A 16,457-nucleotide genomic window follows, 5' to 3' on the forward strand; every position below is an offset into this window, starting at 1 on the left:
TTAACGTTAAACATGTTAATTCCGGTGTTTAAGGTTCAAGTTTGTACGAATGACGCTTATAATGGCCTGCGAAATTGCACTTCATTCAAACATTCAAAACTGCAACCAGAAAATAGACCTTTGACGAAAACAGATTATAAAAAAAATATTCTCAATTTTTTTCGAACTTTTTCGACAGACTGCATTGTATTATCATAAAGTACAGTTATATAAGTCCATCCAATTCGTTTAAAATGATGGAGTCAAAAACATATTTAATCATTTTATCTATATTGTCCTAATCGCGCCTTATGTCTCTTGACGTATTATTATTCAGTATTTAGCTAAATGCGCAACAGCCACAATAAAATGCATTTTGAAATACTAGACTTGTACTTAACATTTGAATTAAATGTCTAATGCTTGATTGTTTTTATTTGTTGCAGGTAAAACACCATACTGTGTCTGCACGTGTAACAATGTAACGAAACAAGTTTCATTGCAAGAAAGTATCAATGAAATAGTAAATGAGATTAAAGTTGACAAATCAAGAACATCATCGTATACAAGAAAACACACTTCTGCTTGGGATTCACGAAAATCGTCTGCAAGTATTGGATTTGTAGGAATTGCCATATTGATTTCGGTTGCTTCCTTGATAGTGTGTCTAGACAGTACTTCGCTTATTTACAGAGTGTGTGCACTGCTCAGGAAAACGGGCACCAGTTAAAATGTTCAAAACGAAAATGGGAAACCGTTTCTAATCTATTGATGACATGGAAGACATTATACATTGCACAAATTAATACACATGAGTGAGGCTTGTTGTGACTATTTTAGAGATTAATGTTTTGATATTCGTGAACATGGTATCGTTGAGTAATTGACAAGTCTTTTAATATTACATATATGACGATACTAATACATTCATGGTACCGATATTATTGATATATTTTATATAATAAACATGTATAGTTTCCGATTTTTTTAAAAATCTATTGCCTTAAACACAGAGTAGACTAACGGACAAAAACATCTAGAAGTGAACAAGTTAAACCAATTACTAGGTTCATTTAAAAAATAGCTTGTTTGACTTTCAACACAGCTGTATAATGTCCTGCCGGTATATATACATTTATGTTTAAGAAGGTAAGTGGAAACATTAATGTACAGTTTCAGGTTTTTTTTTCTTCTTTATACTTACCTCATTTTTAAAGACTGTCGTTAGCAGATATTTTATTAAAGTATTGTTAAGAATACGATAACAACTATTTTCAGTAGTTTTTTATTTATACAAATGGAAAACATTTTAATATTTTGCTCTCAAAATTTTGTCAAAAGGATTGTCAAACACATTGTAATACCTTGTCACTGAAAAAAAATCATCAATAGAAAACAGCAATTGATGAGAAATCTAACCTGAAATGTAGGCGGGGATCTCCTAGATCTTAGTTGCTATTTTTACTCTTCTATCTGTTAAATTATCCCAAAAAAAAAGATGAAACGCATTTTTTATTAGCATGTTAAACAGATAAAAATTGAATTAAGAGACAACAACTCGACCAAAGAGCAGAAAAAAAAAGAATTAAAAAGAAATGATGAAAAGACAAGCAATCCTTACAATACAATACACCTAAAATTTATCAATAAGATTGAACATTACAAATCCGAACGAAATTTTACAAATTGATAAGTAACACCAGTGAAATAGGATGAATTAATGCAAAATGTGTTTAACAAGACTGAATGATTCGATTAATGTTAAGCACATGTCTAGATCGTTAATAACCATTGTAAAGATCTTTATGTTTACACTGAGATTTTTTGTCTTTTAATTTATTAAGGTTGTTTAAAAAATTGCTTTAACACTACAATTGAGAATGGAAATGGGGAATATGTCAAAGAGACAACAACCCGACCATAGAAAAAGCAACAGCAGAAGGTCACCAACAGGTCTTCAATGTAGCGAGAAATTCCCGCAACCGGAACATAGATAATTGCGGTCATATACAAACATTTACATTACTACACCCAAGACATATTTAAAAAACAAAAACAAAAAACAAATCCCAGCTTAACGTAAAATTATGGAAAGTCTTTTATTTTATATTTATGTCAGCTTTCAGCACTTTTGACTATTGAGTTGCAGATACGTTTTGATTGGTGGAGGAGGGAGAGAAAAATCATGTGATTACGGTTTAAACTAAGTCTTGTAAATACGGAAATTAAAGATTTATTGATGGTTTATAGTGCCATGAGTTGCAATATTATTCAGATCTTAGTATGAATAAAATATGTATAAACCGTTCAAATGTATATACAGTTTATTTTCTCATAGCTATGCCTTGAAAACTAGAAGATATTATAACCGTGATAACATAGTGAAATGTATGTGTTTATGTCACTTGCAACAAACATTGCTCGAAGACTATATAGTTTTATTTTAGTATGTGAAAAAAATGCAATTACAAGACAAAATGTAGGCTTAAACATTTTATTTGAGAAAACCATCCAGTTTCAGATTACATAAATTATGCCGTTGGTTTTCTCAGTTGATTTGTTATACATTTGTTATTTCGGGGCCATTTATAGCTGACTATGCGGTATGAACATTGTTTATTGTTAAAGGCCGTACGGTGACATTTAGTTGTTAATTTCTGTGTCATTTGGTCTCTTATGGAAAGTTGTCTCTTTTGCAATCATGCCACATCTTCTTCTTTTTTTTTATTATGTCGAACACTTAATGTATGTTTATCATGTTGAAGAATTAAATAATTTAGGAAAATATCTTTTTCTTACTTTAAAAAAAATCTGTTATTGTTGACTGTATTGCATATTCTGTGTCGAAATTCTTTCTTATCGATTACTACCGGGCCAATAATGTAATTAATGTGCGAATATTTGTTAAATAAAAATATAATTGAGCTGTATTGTTTACGCATAAAGTTATTATTATGGCTACGAATGCAATACTGTATCATTGTCACTGGAGTTCTCAAGTCTAATTATTGCTTTAATGTATATGACTATACTTATTTATGTATTTTTGGTTAATATACTAAGTATGTGAAAGAAGTTTCGGTAATATTGTTAACAGCATCGGGACCTTCTAAAGAACCTTATACGGTGTTGAATTTTCTCATTCTTGAAGGCGACACAGCACGATAATTAACCCAATCCATTTCATATAATCTCTGATGGATAATTGTCCCATTGCCAATCATAATACATATCCTTAACATCTAACATATCTGCCCTTAACTCAAAATCCACAGGGACAACACATCAACTTGAAAGATTAAACGAAGACTAATGACAAGGTTATTTTCTGCAGGCAAACACATAAATATTTATAATTGTTAAAATAGTATGTGTTCCTTAATCAAAGCCAGAAATATGACAGTTGTTATCAAAAAGTCGGTTTTAGTATGTTTATTTGGTTGTAGTTTTTCGGGGGTTCCCTTATTTTCCTCTGATAGATGATAAGTTTCCCTTGGTTATAGTTTGTAACAGTGATTTTTTTTTCGCTTCATCGATTGATGAATATTGTACCGCGGTATACTATTGTTGCCTTTATTTATGACTTTTTTTTATATTCATTACTTATCGTGGGTTTCAATATTCATACACAAAAGATGACAATTGATATCGTAAACGGCAAATTTGACTTGAAGTAATAATGAAAATTAAATTTTTCAGAGACAATGATCTACATTCGTCTTAAGATAGAAAGACAAATCTTCTACATGTCGAGATAAAGGGTGTATAATACATATATAGGTTCGTCTAAAGCTGAAGGAAATGGCAAAAATTACCTTGCGTCGTGTTTTCCATATCTTATTCGAAATAATTTCAAAATTTTAGAAAACAAAATCATATTAGTAACAAGTCGATGACCAACTCATAATAACCTTGGTGTTTGTAGTTCACCAGCAGTTGTTATGTAACAATAATATATGATGATAGTCACAATGGGTAATACTCTTTTAAGGTGGTACCTAACACTACAGGGAGATAACTCTGTAAAATCAGCTAAACGTTTTAATTATGTTGTGTTGTTAAGGAAATATTAAGCTTCTCAATGATCAAAATAAGTGTTTGTCAAACTGCTATATAACCAGTGTAATTTTTCTGATAAAACGGTTGGTTCAAATTTTTTGAAATTTTTATGTTTTTGTTAAAGTGTCTAAGTAAATGATTTGTCAAAGTTTTATGAAAATTAAACGAGCCAAATTAATTTTAGTGAAAGTGTTAGGTACCACCTTAACATGTTTCATAAAAACAAATTAAGTTACATATTTCGACCTGCAGTCTAAAGTACATATATCGGAAAAGAACAAATGTCTGTCATTGAATATCGACCGTGTGAGTAAATGTAGTAAAACAAATTCCATAATCATGACTGTCGTAAATAGTCTCATACACTCAGCATCAGTTCTTTAGTTTTATTTCTATCTATTTTTATGTTATATTTCAAATGCTAAATTATCATAATCAATATATCTACAAATTTCGAAAATAAAAACCCTTAACCGAATAAATTTGTTTGAAAACTTTCTATAAATATTTGTTATAAGTTGATTTTCAATAATCTTACTAAGTAACAATGTACTGTTAAACTACCTTGTTTAACAAATAAACATTTTATGACAATATTTAATCTTAAATATATTTAGAGTCACATAAACACGATGCTGATAAAATAATGAATACGAAAAGTGTTTGTGTTACCATTCTTATATGCGTGATGTCCTGCTTTATCAATATTGCTTTCTACATACTTTGAAAATCTTGTTTTAAATATCTTGATCAGGAGAATAACGATGTTTAAGATATGTAAGTTTTATATTAGAAATAGTCTGTTTTTGAAGTTTCGAAAGAATAAATACTATTTAAGGTAAAATTCAGGGAAAGAATACGACAAATTATAAATTTTCACTACTGTTCTCTAACTATGAACAACAAAGAATTTTACAAAATATTTGTTAGTACTTCTTACAACTAAATTATGATCTTTAACGTTAACTTGGTACGTTGTTTTTATTTAAAGCCATATTGTACCAGATTATGGTTGTCTTTTTGACATTGTTTTCATTTTGTATTTATATTATGTCATGGATCTAATTTGCAACATGTGGAACAGGATCTGTTTACACTTTCGGAGCACCTGAGATCCCCCTTAGTTTTTGGTGGGGTTCGTGTTGATTATTCTTAGTTTTCTATGTTGTGTCATGTGCACTATTGTTTGTCTGTTTGTCTGTTTTCATTTTTAGCCATGGCGTTGTCAGTTTATTTCGATTTATGAGTTTGACTGCCCCTCAGGTATCTTACGTCCCTCCTTTATTAGTTCAGAGGATGTTTATCAGATTTTGTTAATATTTCTTGTGAGTTAAATCAATTAATATTTTATAGTGACCTCTTTCTACTTTATAATGTTATACTTTTGTTTCATGTTAGGGTTAAAGTTTGAGCCCGATAAAACAACTAAACTCGCTTCATTTGTTTGTCATGAACTGGTTGTTCAGTTGTTATCGTTAGTTGATGCGGTTCATGAGTAATTCTAGTTCCATGTTATTTAAGAGGTTAATCCGTTAGTTATACTGTTTGCATTGTTTTATACAAGTTATGTTTGTGCCCTATATAGCTCCCTGTTGGGGTGAAAACAACAAACACAGAAGAAGCGATTATAGTCATAGGTTTTTTGTTTGTTGATACGAAACCAATTTTTGAAGCATGAATTATTTGTTTAGTTGGTACATAGCACTACAAGGAGATAACTCGGTTAAAATCAGATAAACGCTTTAATCACGTTCTATTGTAAGGAAATATTAAGCTCCTTTAATGACAAAAATAAGTGTTTATCAAGCTTATATATATCTAATGAGAAATTTCTGATAAAGTGTGTGGTTCAAGGTTTTTGAAATATACATATTTTTGTAAAAGGGTAAATGTATATATTTTTGTCAAATTTTATGAAAATTAATCGAGCAAAATCAATTTCAGTCAAGGTGTTATGTACCATCTTAAATATGCTGAATGTATGTCTTATATTTCTCTAAAGATAATAAATGCATGTAGCATTTAATTTTTGATATGCATGTATTGGAATATAATGTTCTTTGAAGAACTACGATTAATTTGTTATTTTAACAACTTATTTTCATATTTGTTTTTACAGTAACGAAGATAATATCAGTGTTGATTCTGATAGATATTACAGGTAGGCCTTATTGATATTTTGTTTTAAGAAAATATCACCTTTATTCTAACGCTTATTATACAATGTAGCAGTTTACAACATGATTAAACGGAAGTGATTATATCAATTTGCAGCCCTTTTGTTGATCCAAGCGATTTTGGCAGTTTGTATGTCTTTAAAAAATGAACCTACCTTTATATAATTATATAAATGGTGGAATTTGAAGTACTTTTATTATCGTTTGAAAAATCACAGTATTATCAGGATAATGATGGGCATATTTACAATTATCATTGAAACAACAACTGAAAACTTCCCATATTTAATAATCCGTAGAATAAATTCGTTTCCCAGTGGGATGATGAACTAATACGATGTATACAGGGTTTCCTACGGGGCTCTACCTCCATTTGTTCTTATCCCAGATTGAGTTTACTAACACCATAAATATCGTATTACACATACTTTGTAACGAATGGTATTAATAATTACATTGTAATTATTTGAGAAGGGAAAATGGAAAATATGTCAAAGAGACAACAACCTGACAACAGAGCAGACAACGGCCGAAGATTCTGAAATTTTGCCGAAATATCTTGTCGTTTATCATTGTTTATATCATAGTAAATGCTTTCTTTGTTTGACATGAACGTTTGATATTTTAATTTGTTGTGATACATCACACATGTTACATATGAACACTATAGATGTAAAACAGAATATTCTTGACTAAACACCTCACTGAAGTATTGGGTATGTTTTGTACTCTATTTAGCCTTTTAAACATATTTTTGATTCGTGCGTCACTGATGAGTCTTTTTTAGACGAAACGCGCGTCTGGCGTACATATATTAAATTTTGATCCTGGTATCTATGATGTGTTTATTTATGATTCATGTAAACACATAACATAGCATAATTCGATCGAAAAAGAACCAAATGACTCAAAATGCATTGGCTCTCAGCTAAATTTGAAATAGACACAACATCATTTATATGTGAATCAGATACATGTGAGACAGGACAGAGAAATACACGAATAAACAATCCAATAATACATTTTGACATACTAATAAATGTAAATACAATTAATAGACTTATATTTAACAAGAAACGTAGTGTCGACTTAAGACTTAATTTTATCGCGATGACAAAAATATATCAATACGATAAACTGGAACCTGTGTTCATATGCCTACCACAATGTATATATTTACATACAAAAAACAAGGTCAGCAATGTTTGGTTTACATTTTGTTATCACGCAAATGAGGTAGTGATAATTTGTTGAAAATTTGTTGAAAAAAGTATATCTCAATGTTAAGTGCAAATAGTGCTATGCGTTAAAGTAAAAACGTGCGTCATTTAAGCTTTAAGTTTGATAAATTATGTATCACATTGTATCAGTTTTATTTGAAACTAGCTGTATTCAAAAATGTATAGGGACATTTATCTTTCTTTTACATTTATTTTCATGTTGGCAGAATTGGCGTTAGCGTCTACAACATTATTTACAAATTTTTTGACTTGGAATGATGCTAACCAGTATTGTAAAAGTATAGGACAACATTTAGTGACAATTGACGAACCAGCGAAGCAGCAACTTCTACAAGAAGCATTGTTGGATATGTAAATATATTTTTATCAGCTTTTTAATGCATTTATTACAAATTCTAATGCAACAACGTTTGTAACGTTCATTTTAATTGGATAACGTCACCTTATGTACATGGCACTAATTGTCTTTTGATGCTATTGGACGTACGTGCAAGCACAGACGGCATACGACAGATTTTTAATACATCTAACGCATCGCCAGTAAACTGAATTTGCGATCATCAAATCCCCAATTGATGCCGTCGAAGCGTAACATACAATACAGTTATCTCCTAATTGAAGTTTGCTATATTAATGCATGGGTTATTTTCAAAGAGACATGGTATAGTAAAGTTGGTGCTGTTAATACTACTTTTGCCACTAGGCCAATACCTATGGCGATGGACTGTAAGTTCTTGAGGGTTTATCATACCAAGTAGTCATTTCCTATCTACTGACATGAAAATGATGATATTGTTTTATTGAAATTAACGAATTTTTAAAACGATTTTTTAGAACTTTCTGTAATGTATTTCCTTCATGTTAAACTATGATTTCTTGTCTAACTGGCTTTACTATTAGTTCATCTAACAAAATCAAGAAGCTTGCTTTATCGTGTTGATTTGATGTTTTGTATGTTTCTAATTAGAAAGATGTTTCAGCTAGAACATGTTAAGTTGCAGGTCGGACTCGAGGTTAATTTATGGTTTCATATTGACTGCTAAATAAACCTTACTATATTATATTTTTTATTTTGCAATTAATTGGTAACAAAAAAGATGTTATTTGAGCATACGCTAATCACCTAAGATAAAAACAATAACTGCAAAGCTAATCACACATGCAGAAAGCAATTATTTATCACAAATATTGCGCAAATTTGACAATACATTGTTCTAGCAGTGACTATAACAAATGTTCTGCACCATATGCAATTTTCTATATAATTTTCGATGATGCTCGAGGCTTAAAAATTTGAAATATCTAGCACTCATTTAAATATACAAGTATATTAAGGTTCCAAGTTCTGTTTTCACCTAAATTACAGTACGGATTGCAAATCAGTACTATTATTTTATCATTTTGATGTTTTTTTCATGAATTTTGTAGAGAAGACAATACATCTAACTTTGAAGGAGACATTTGGATAGGACTACATGTTCCAGATCTAAATCAACCAACCAATTGCGTATGGACAAATGACTGTCTCTCATCAGATTCGTTTTCAAACTGGTCACCCGGATTAAATAGTGGCAATGACAATTTATGCGGTTATGTGGAAGTGGAATACGATGACATGCATTGGCTCTTAGCTGATTGTGGATCAGACACAAAAACATTCATATGCGAATCCGATACAGGTGAGATAAACTATTTATATATGTTTAAAGAAGACAGTACTTTGCCCAATACTTGATTTCCTTTACAAATTGCTACTAGTATGAAGAGTTGTCTTATTGGCACTCATACCACATCTTATTAGGTCTTTTTGAATTTAATTTAGAATTAAGCTCTTCGACATCGGCAGGTTAGAAATTGTTCTTTACGATTAAAATAATGCATGCGTCTGTAAAAGATGTTCACATACTTGTTCGACATATACTATTATGAAGGAATTTAAACTAGTACTAGTACATAATTCATATTTGAGTATGACAGTAAGTATAAATTTATTTGAATAAACTGTAATTATTGATTAAATATATTTGAACTAAGTACGGTACTACTGAAATGTCGACCTTTAGATATGAGTCTCTCCAAGAGTGTCCTTTTTATTAAAACTACAAACAGACTACACACATATGTTGACACAATTAAGGGAAGAAAGAGTGGCGAAAATACCAGAGGGATGTACAGTTACTAATTTCTGTGTCATGTTGGTCTCTTGTTGAGAATTATCTCATTGGCAATCATACCACATCGTCTATTTTTATAAATAAACTGACAACGCTATCGCTATAAAAAAGAATAACATAAAAACAATACTACACAATACACAACATTGAAAGTTAAAGTCTGCGCAACACGAACCCAATCAAAAACAGATTCTGCTCTACATGAGGCACCTGTGGTGTTTTTTGTTAAGTAGTACTATTGTAGAGTTTCAGAATATAATTATTATATTAAAAACATTTTTTTTATGAACACACTAAACACGTCTCATGTATGATGATTCATCTGTTGAGTCCTAATTTTTAACATTGTTCACCTGGAATGCAAAATAAAAAACAAAAACAGGTTAGAAAAGAGTAGCCAAAAAAAAAAAACAGAATAAAAACGGTCGAAAGTAAACTATCATCGCAATGACTAACCAAATAAAAAAGACAAATAGACAAATGATAGTACACAAGACGCAACATAGAAAATTAAAGGAAAAGAAACCAGAACCACACCAAACACTTGGGGTGATCTCCGGAAGGGTAAGCAGATCCTGTTCCACATGAGGCACCCTTAAAAGAATTAGAAATATAGCTATCACTCAAAATGTCTTCGATCTAAAGGATAATGTTGCAGCTATGTGGATTTAACTTTTTGATAATACTAATTACCGGTTCAAAGTTGTTTTTTGTGTCTTGAGATATATTTGTTTTTTTTATATTTTCCTAATATTTTAATAAAGTATACATCAATTCAGTATTCACTAATGTCGTTTTTCTTTCCAGCTATTTTTAAGTCTGGATTTTATTATGAAATCGAAGATGATACAAGGGCATCTATTGGATTGACTGACATTGAGACTTATGGCACGGAAGAAGAATGCATAGATCATTGCAATGGTATTGCAGTCTGCTGGGCTTTTTCATTTCAATCTTCTAAATCTAAGTGTGTGATGTATGATAAGTATGACGGACCTTACTATACAAACAATGACCAGATTTTTGCTCCCGGTGAACATCTTTATATGAAGAGAAACTTTGAATGTAAGATTAGTATTTTTATTTTTGTATATTTGTTTAGAAGGTATACATTGAAAGATAAATAAATAAATAATAAACTCATCATTAATACAAGGATTGAAATTTATATTTGCGCGTTTCGTCTACAAAAGACTCATCAGTGACGCTCGAATAAAAAAAATGTTAAAAAGGCCAAATAAAGTACGACGTTGAAGAGAATTGAGGACCAAAATTTTTGCCAAATAAACAGACTATAAATCTGTTATACTGAAGTCAAATAAACTATTGAATAAATTTTCAATATGTAAAAATTAACCAATACAAACAACTGTACACCGTATGTAGTATTATTATACAATATAAAGGATAACAAATGTATACTGGTTTTAATCAGAACATGTTTGGAAAAAAATTGTAATAATTTTTCATATAAATGCGTCTTTCAATGATATTAATCATTGTTAATGTGAGAGATGATAATAAGAAAAATTAATTTGAAAAAATGTTTTTTTTTAAAAAGTAAATGAAGACAATTCTGTTTTGAGTGTGCCACCGTATGATGATTGTGGCTCTGTTGTTGTAAGTGATTGTGTTGTATGTGTGACAACAGAGGAGAAAACGACAACAGAATATACAACAACATCAGAAAAAGTTACAACTTCTTCAATAGTTTCATCTGTAGATAAGACAACTGAAGCAACAATGCCACAAATAACAGAGACTCACCTTTCATCTGCTTTAGAACTTACATCGCCAGAAAAGACAACAGAAGCAACAATACCAACAACAACTGGAAATTACGTGTCACCTGAATTTGAAGTTACATCGTCAGATAAGACAACAAAAACAACAATATCCCCAACAACTGAAAATCTTGTGTCATCTGCTAGAGAAGTTACATCGTCAGGTTTTACAACAACAATACCACCAACAACGGAAAATCACGTGACATCATCTTTAGAAGTTACATCGTCAGATTTTCCAATAACAACATCTCATTCCGAGATCACATCAATAACAAACAGTTCAATCAATCAAACTACACACAAGGAACAAAGTAAAGGTATTTAAACAAATATTAATATAAATACTTCTCAAATAAGTAAACAAATGCCTTCTTTAATCAATTAAAGAACAATTGAACGAATACTGTGAAGAAACTTATTTTCGCGAGGGATTTGTTTCTCGAGACTTTGGCGAATAGAAAAATGACACGATTATTAATTATAAATCGTCGCAAATATGGAAAAGTTTTCCCATTTCTTATCAAACTATTAAACTGGTATTCGAGTAAATAAGAAAATCGAGGATCTAAATAGCTGCGAAATGAACTAGAAAGGGTAAAACAAGTAACAAAGTATCCGTATAAGTTGGTTTACAGTAATAGTATTGATACAGTAAATACATCTAGCTGTTTTTTTTACGGAACATTACAACTATATTGTATTTAAAAGGTTCATATGCATATACACATGAACATTTACAAAACATTATTCTTGTGGTCTTGTCAATATAAATATGTCGGTTTGTATCGATTATGGTGTACCAAATTACACCACTAGCAACATTTTATAACAGTTTGAAAAGAATTTTTCAAATGTCTCTTTTTCGAAATAAATCTATATTTATCACAACAATCTGCAGATGTCATGATCAATATATTCTGTTTTTTTCACTAAGTACAGATTAAAATAACCGGACACATTACTGACGCAATGCAGTTTGTTGAATATAACATTTACTCTGAAAAGGGCTGAAATACTTATTCGAGTCCATCGAGTTGACTCTAACTGGTAAACTTGTTTTCAAACATGTTATGATATAGTAAAACTTATTTGAGAAGTTAAACAAAAGTTGAAAAGGAAGCTATAAACAAAGCCTTATATAGAAAAATATATCATTATTTTGGACAGGGCACATCCTTATTACCCATTGCTGTTAAATTAAGAAAAAGCCAATTAACATGTGACATCGCTATAATTATGAAAAGATAGATATTAACAGATTCATATCAATAGCAGTTGCAATACAAAAATGGCGATTAAAATTTGACGTCGATATACTAGTAATCGATACATATAAACGGGTTAAAATCAATACTAAAAGTAATAGATACAATATCCGGGTTACACAAAGGCAACAGCAGTATAGCGCTGTTCAAAAGTCATAAATCGATTGAGAGAAAACAAAACCTGGTTACAAACTCAAAACCGACGGAAACGCATCCACTTGGAGAGGAAAAAAACGAAACAACAAAAAACTGAAGTGCAACAAAATACAAAAGACATTGCAACATACATAGAAAGGAAATATAATTTAACAACTGCCATGTTCCTGGCTTGGTACATACTATTTTAAGAAAACAATGGTGGGTTGCACCAGGAGTTGTGGCCAACCAAAGCTCGCGCTTTATTGCAATGATAACTATACCGCTAAAATGACAGCATAACATGACGGGAATATAGTACAAATAAATGAAAAAACACCAAAGACGCAGAAAAACATACATTAAAATTATAATAATACATTCCGACATGTTAACCATAGAATAACAACGAATAACTTAAATTGAATAAGGACAGTACAAAAAAAAAACTTGTCTGTTACACAAACTTATCAACGTCACAAAAAGTAACGTCACAGGTAAATTAAAAAAAATGGATACATCTCTAGATTATGTTTCAAATTATGTTAGTTGATGTATTTAAAAACAATTACAAGTCAGAATAATAATATAAAACTGTGTAAGTAATTGTGAAACAGCATATGTCGGCCTTTCTTCCAAATCAAACTGTGCAAAACAAAAAAAAATCATGTGCACATAGTTGATTTAAACTAAAATCATACAAATGAACTGGGTTATTGATTTTCTTAACATCTACATACGAATAGAAAACGAAACAATAAGACACAACACAATATCCGATCAGAGATAATAAACTCCGTAACTAAAAACATTAGCGCTTGATGAACAAATACCGAGACACGACTAATATCATTCTTTTTATAACGTAATAATATCTTTATTGCATATTTGCTGTAACAATTTACTAAGTTTACAGCCTATAACTTTGTATCCCTCGTGTAAGTTTACCTAATAGTTAAGGGAAGTACTATTTGGTAAGATATAACTTATTCGTAATATTAGTATCTATAATATAATTAATTTCACAATTATATAGAATAAATATTGTGAATACATGTTCAGATCTGTGTTAAAAATTACTTAACTTTTCCGGAATCCTTTCCGTTATTGATTTGCTCAAATGATCCGTGTTCCATTGAAAGAAGGACTAATATCATTGCAAATTCACACTCACCACAACAGTCATATGTATTCAGCCAAGAGATGTACATTATCGTTTTACCTTTAACTGGCACATAAATGATTTGTTTTTTTGCGAATCAAACCATTTATTCAAATCGATGTTTTTGTTCTACCCTAGTTTAACTTTTTTCAGCTGACATTCTATCTGATATTTGACATGACCTAACCAATATGCCGTAATTCATTACCATTTTTAATGAAGTATAATTATTGTCTTCGAAGTCAATAATGTGTCAGCGACGTTATATATATGGGACATATTTAAAAAAAAAATGAACAAAACTAACTCCTTCATGTGATAACAACAGTTTATCGTTGTACGTCGTGTACATTTTGTTTGTTAAATATGTTAACTCATATTGTCAATGCTGTACTAGTGCACATTCACTTATAATTTTCTATTTAAAATTTATGAATCCTATACGACTGTCATAGTAGTGAGAGTTTTAGCGAGCTATAAAACCAGATTTTTTCCACCATTTTCTACATACGAAAATACTTGTTCCAGGTCAGGAACATGACAGTTATTATCCACTCGTTTGATGTTTGAGCTTTTGATTTTGAAATTTGCTTAAGGACTTTACGTTTATAATTTTCCGCTGAGTTCGGTAATTTTATATTTTACTTGGAAGGTATTATAAATTGTTTTATAAGAATTAAGCTTTTTATTTGATATTTGATTATCATTTATTTTGAATGTTTTCATTTCTTGTAGGTAAAACACCATCCTGTGTCTGCACATGTTATAATATAACCAAAGAACTTTCATTGGAAGAAAGTATTAACGAAATAGTTAATGAGATTAAAGTTGACAGTACTAAAACATCTGCATATACGAGAAAACACACCTCTGCATGGGATTCAAGAAAATCGTCTGCAAGTATTGGATTTGTTGGCATAACCCTATTAATTTCAGTTGCTTCCTTGCTTTTATGTTTGGACAGTACTTCACTTATCTACAGAGTTTTTGCCTTGCTCAGGAAAGCTGGTACCATTTTAAACGTTCACAATGAAAATGGGAGATAATACCAAACATGCAGATGACATGGAAGAAAATATATACTACACAAATTGGCAGCCGAGTAGAAGATTTTTTCCATTAAAAGACTCCACTATTTAAAGATTTTCTGAATATTTGTGACTATCGTTTCTAATCATTGCATCTATGTATATGACAATACTTATATATTTAGTTGTTGCGTTGTCAATTTGTATAAAACAACGTGTATAGTGTCAGATTTTGTGAAAAAAAAATCAATGAGAGACCTTCAAATATCTTCTCAATGTAATTCAATAGCGTACGTTATACATGCTTTAGGCCTTAACGTAATTGGTTCGAGCGTTATAGATTATTATTCATATACAAATTTGCAATAGCTAATCTTCACTCTAATAGTCCACCAGCATGTTTTGATCTAATTACAATATATTATAGTTACATTGGTTACAATTCGTTTTTAATTACTAGTTTTGCCTTACATTCTCAACTCCATACAGATGAAAACAATTTGTGACTGCCATTATCCACAGCATACAAACAGTAGTTTTTCTTTAGTTTTTATCAAATTATTTGAAACTTGTCTTTAAATATCGGAATCAATATGTCTTTGAATTTCGAAAATTAATTTACTTAAAAAATTGCTAAACATACTTGTTCACAATACAATTTAAACGTAATAAAGCACGGAAATAGTTAGTCTTATTTGTTTAACTTATTGATATAAGATAATGACAATAACTTAATTAAAATATATATAAAGTTACAAAAAAAGCATGCTGATATGAATATAAATAGGAATTAAGTTTTTGTTAACATTTCTTATTTGCATTACGCCCATCTTTGTAAATTAAATTTTTTACCTAATGTTTTAATTATTTTTTGTTAAATATTAATGGAATGAAGATGTTCAAGATAGGTAAGCATCATTTGTGAAAGGGAACAAAAGTTAGGAAAAGCAAAATCACTATGCTAACGATACGTAATAATTGTAAGAATCTTATTTTATAGTTAAAACTGTTAGATATGAATAAATGATTAAAGAACATTTGAGTTTCACATGTTTTTATGAAAAATGTTCAAACTAAGTATTTCTTTCAAATCAAATGATCAATGTGTCGAAACCATTTTTTTATAACTCAATAAGAAGAAACCAATGCAAAGGTGCGATAAAAGTCGTTGGTAAAAAAGACAGACAATACAGTTTCTTGTCGAATCGCAGAGAAAAATTAACAAAAATCGACGTAGAAAAAAACGTGAATATTAAGCAGCATGGACAACCCCAAAAACAGGAGCTAACAGATGCTCGGAAAGTACTGATCCTTTTTTAATACTTTTTGGATTTTCAATTACTGTTGCCATGAGTTGAATTGTTGACATGCACATCTCGTGCAGTAAAGTTGAACTTCAAATATTACTTAATATATATTACATTAAAACATATCTGTTGGTATAAGGATG

General features: G+C 30.2%; 1 protein-coding gene across 1 annotated transcript; it reads left to right on the forward strand.

Annotated features, from left to right (window-relative positions):
* Positions 1-6,163: 6,163 nt before the first annotated feature.
* On the forward strand, positions 6,164-15,437 carry LOC143043463 (uncharacterized). Its single transcript, XM_076215750.1, has 6 exons — positions 6,164-6,199; positions 7,663-7,807; positions 8,885-9,135; positions 10,438-10,695; positions 11,192-11,734; positions 14,715-15,437. The coding sequence occupies exons 3-6, from the start codon at positions 9,072-9,074 to the stop codon at positions 15,023-15,025; spliced, it is 1,176 nt and encodes a 391-aa protein (XP_076071865.1). The 5' UTR covers positions 6,164-6,199; positions 7,663-7,807; positions 8,885-9,071; the 3' UTR covers positions 15,026-15,437.
* Positions 15,438-16,457: the final 1,020 nt, after the last annotated feature.

Source organism: Mytilus galloprovincialis, chromosome 8 (assembly GCF_965363235.1).
Source record: "Mytilus galloprovincialis chromosome 8, xbMytGall1.hap1.1, whole genome shotgun sequence".
NCBI classification, from domain to species: Eukaryota; Metazoa; Mollusca; class Bivalvia; order Mytilida; family Mytilidae; genus Mytilus; species Mytilus galloprovincialis.

What these genes read in the sequence shown, in the direction of transcription:
- LOC143043463 (XM_076215750.1), top strand. Translation starts at nt 9,072, where the DNA reads ATGCATTGGCTCTTAGCTGATTGTGGATCAGACACAAAAACATTCATA. An exon ending in TATGAAGAGAAACTTTGAAT is followed by an intron (nt 10,696 to 11,191) that starts GTAAGATTAGTA and finishes TTTTTTAAAAAG; the next exon opens with TAAATGAAGACAATTCTGTT. An exon ending in ACACAAGGAACAAAGTAAAG is followed by an intron (nt 11,735 to 14,714) that starts GTATTTAAACAA and finishes CATTTCTTGTAG; the next exon opens with GTAAAACACCATCCTGTGTC.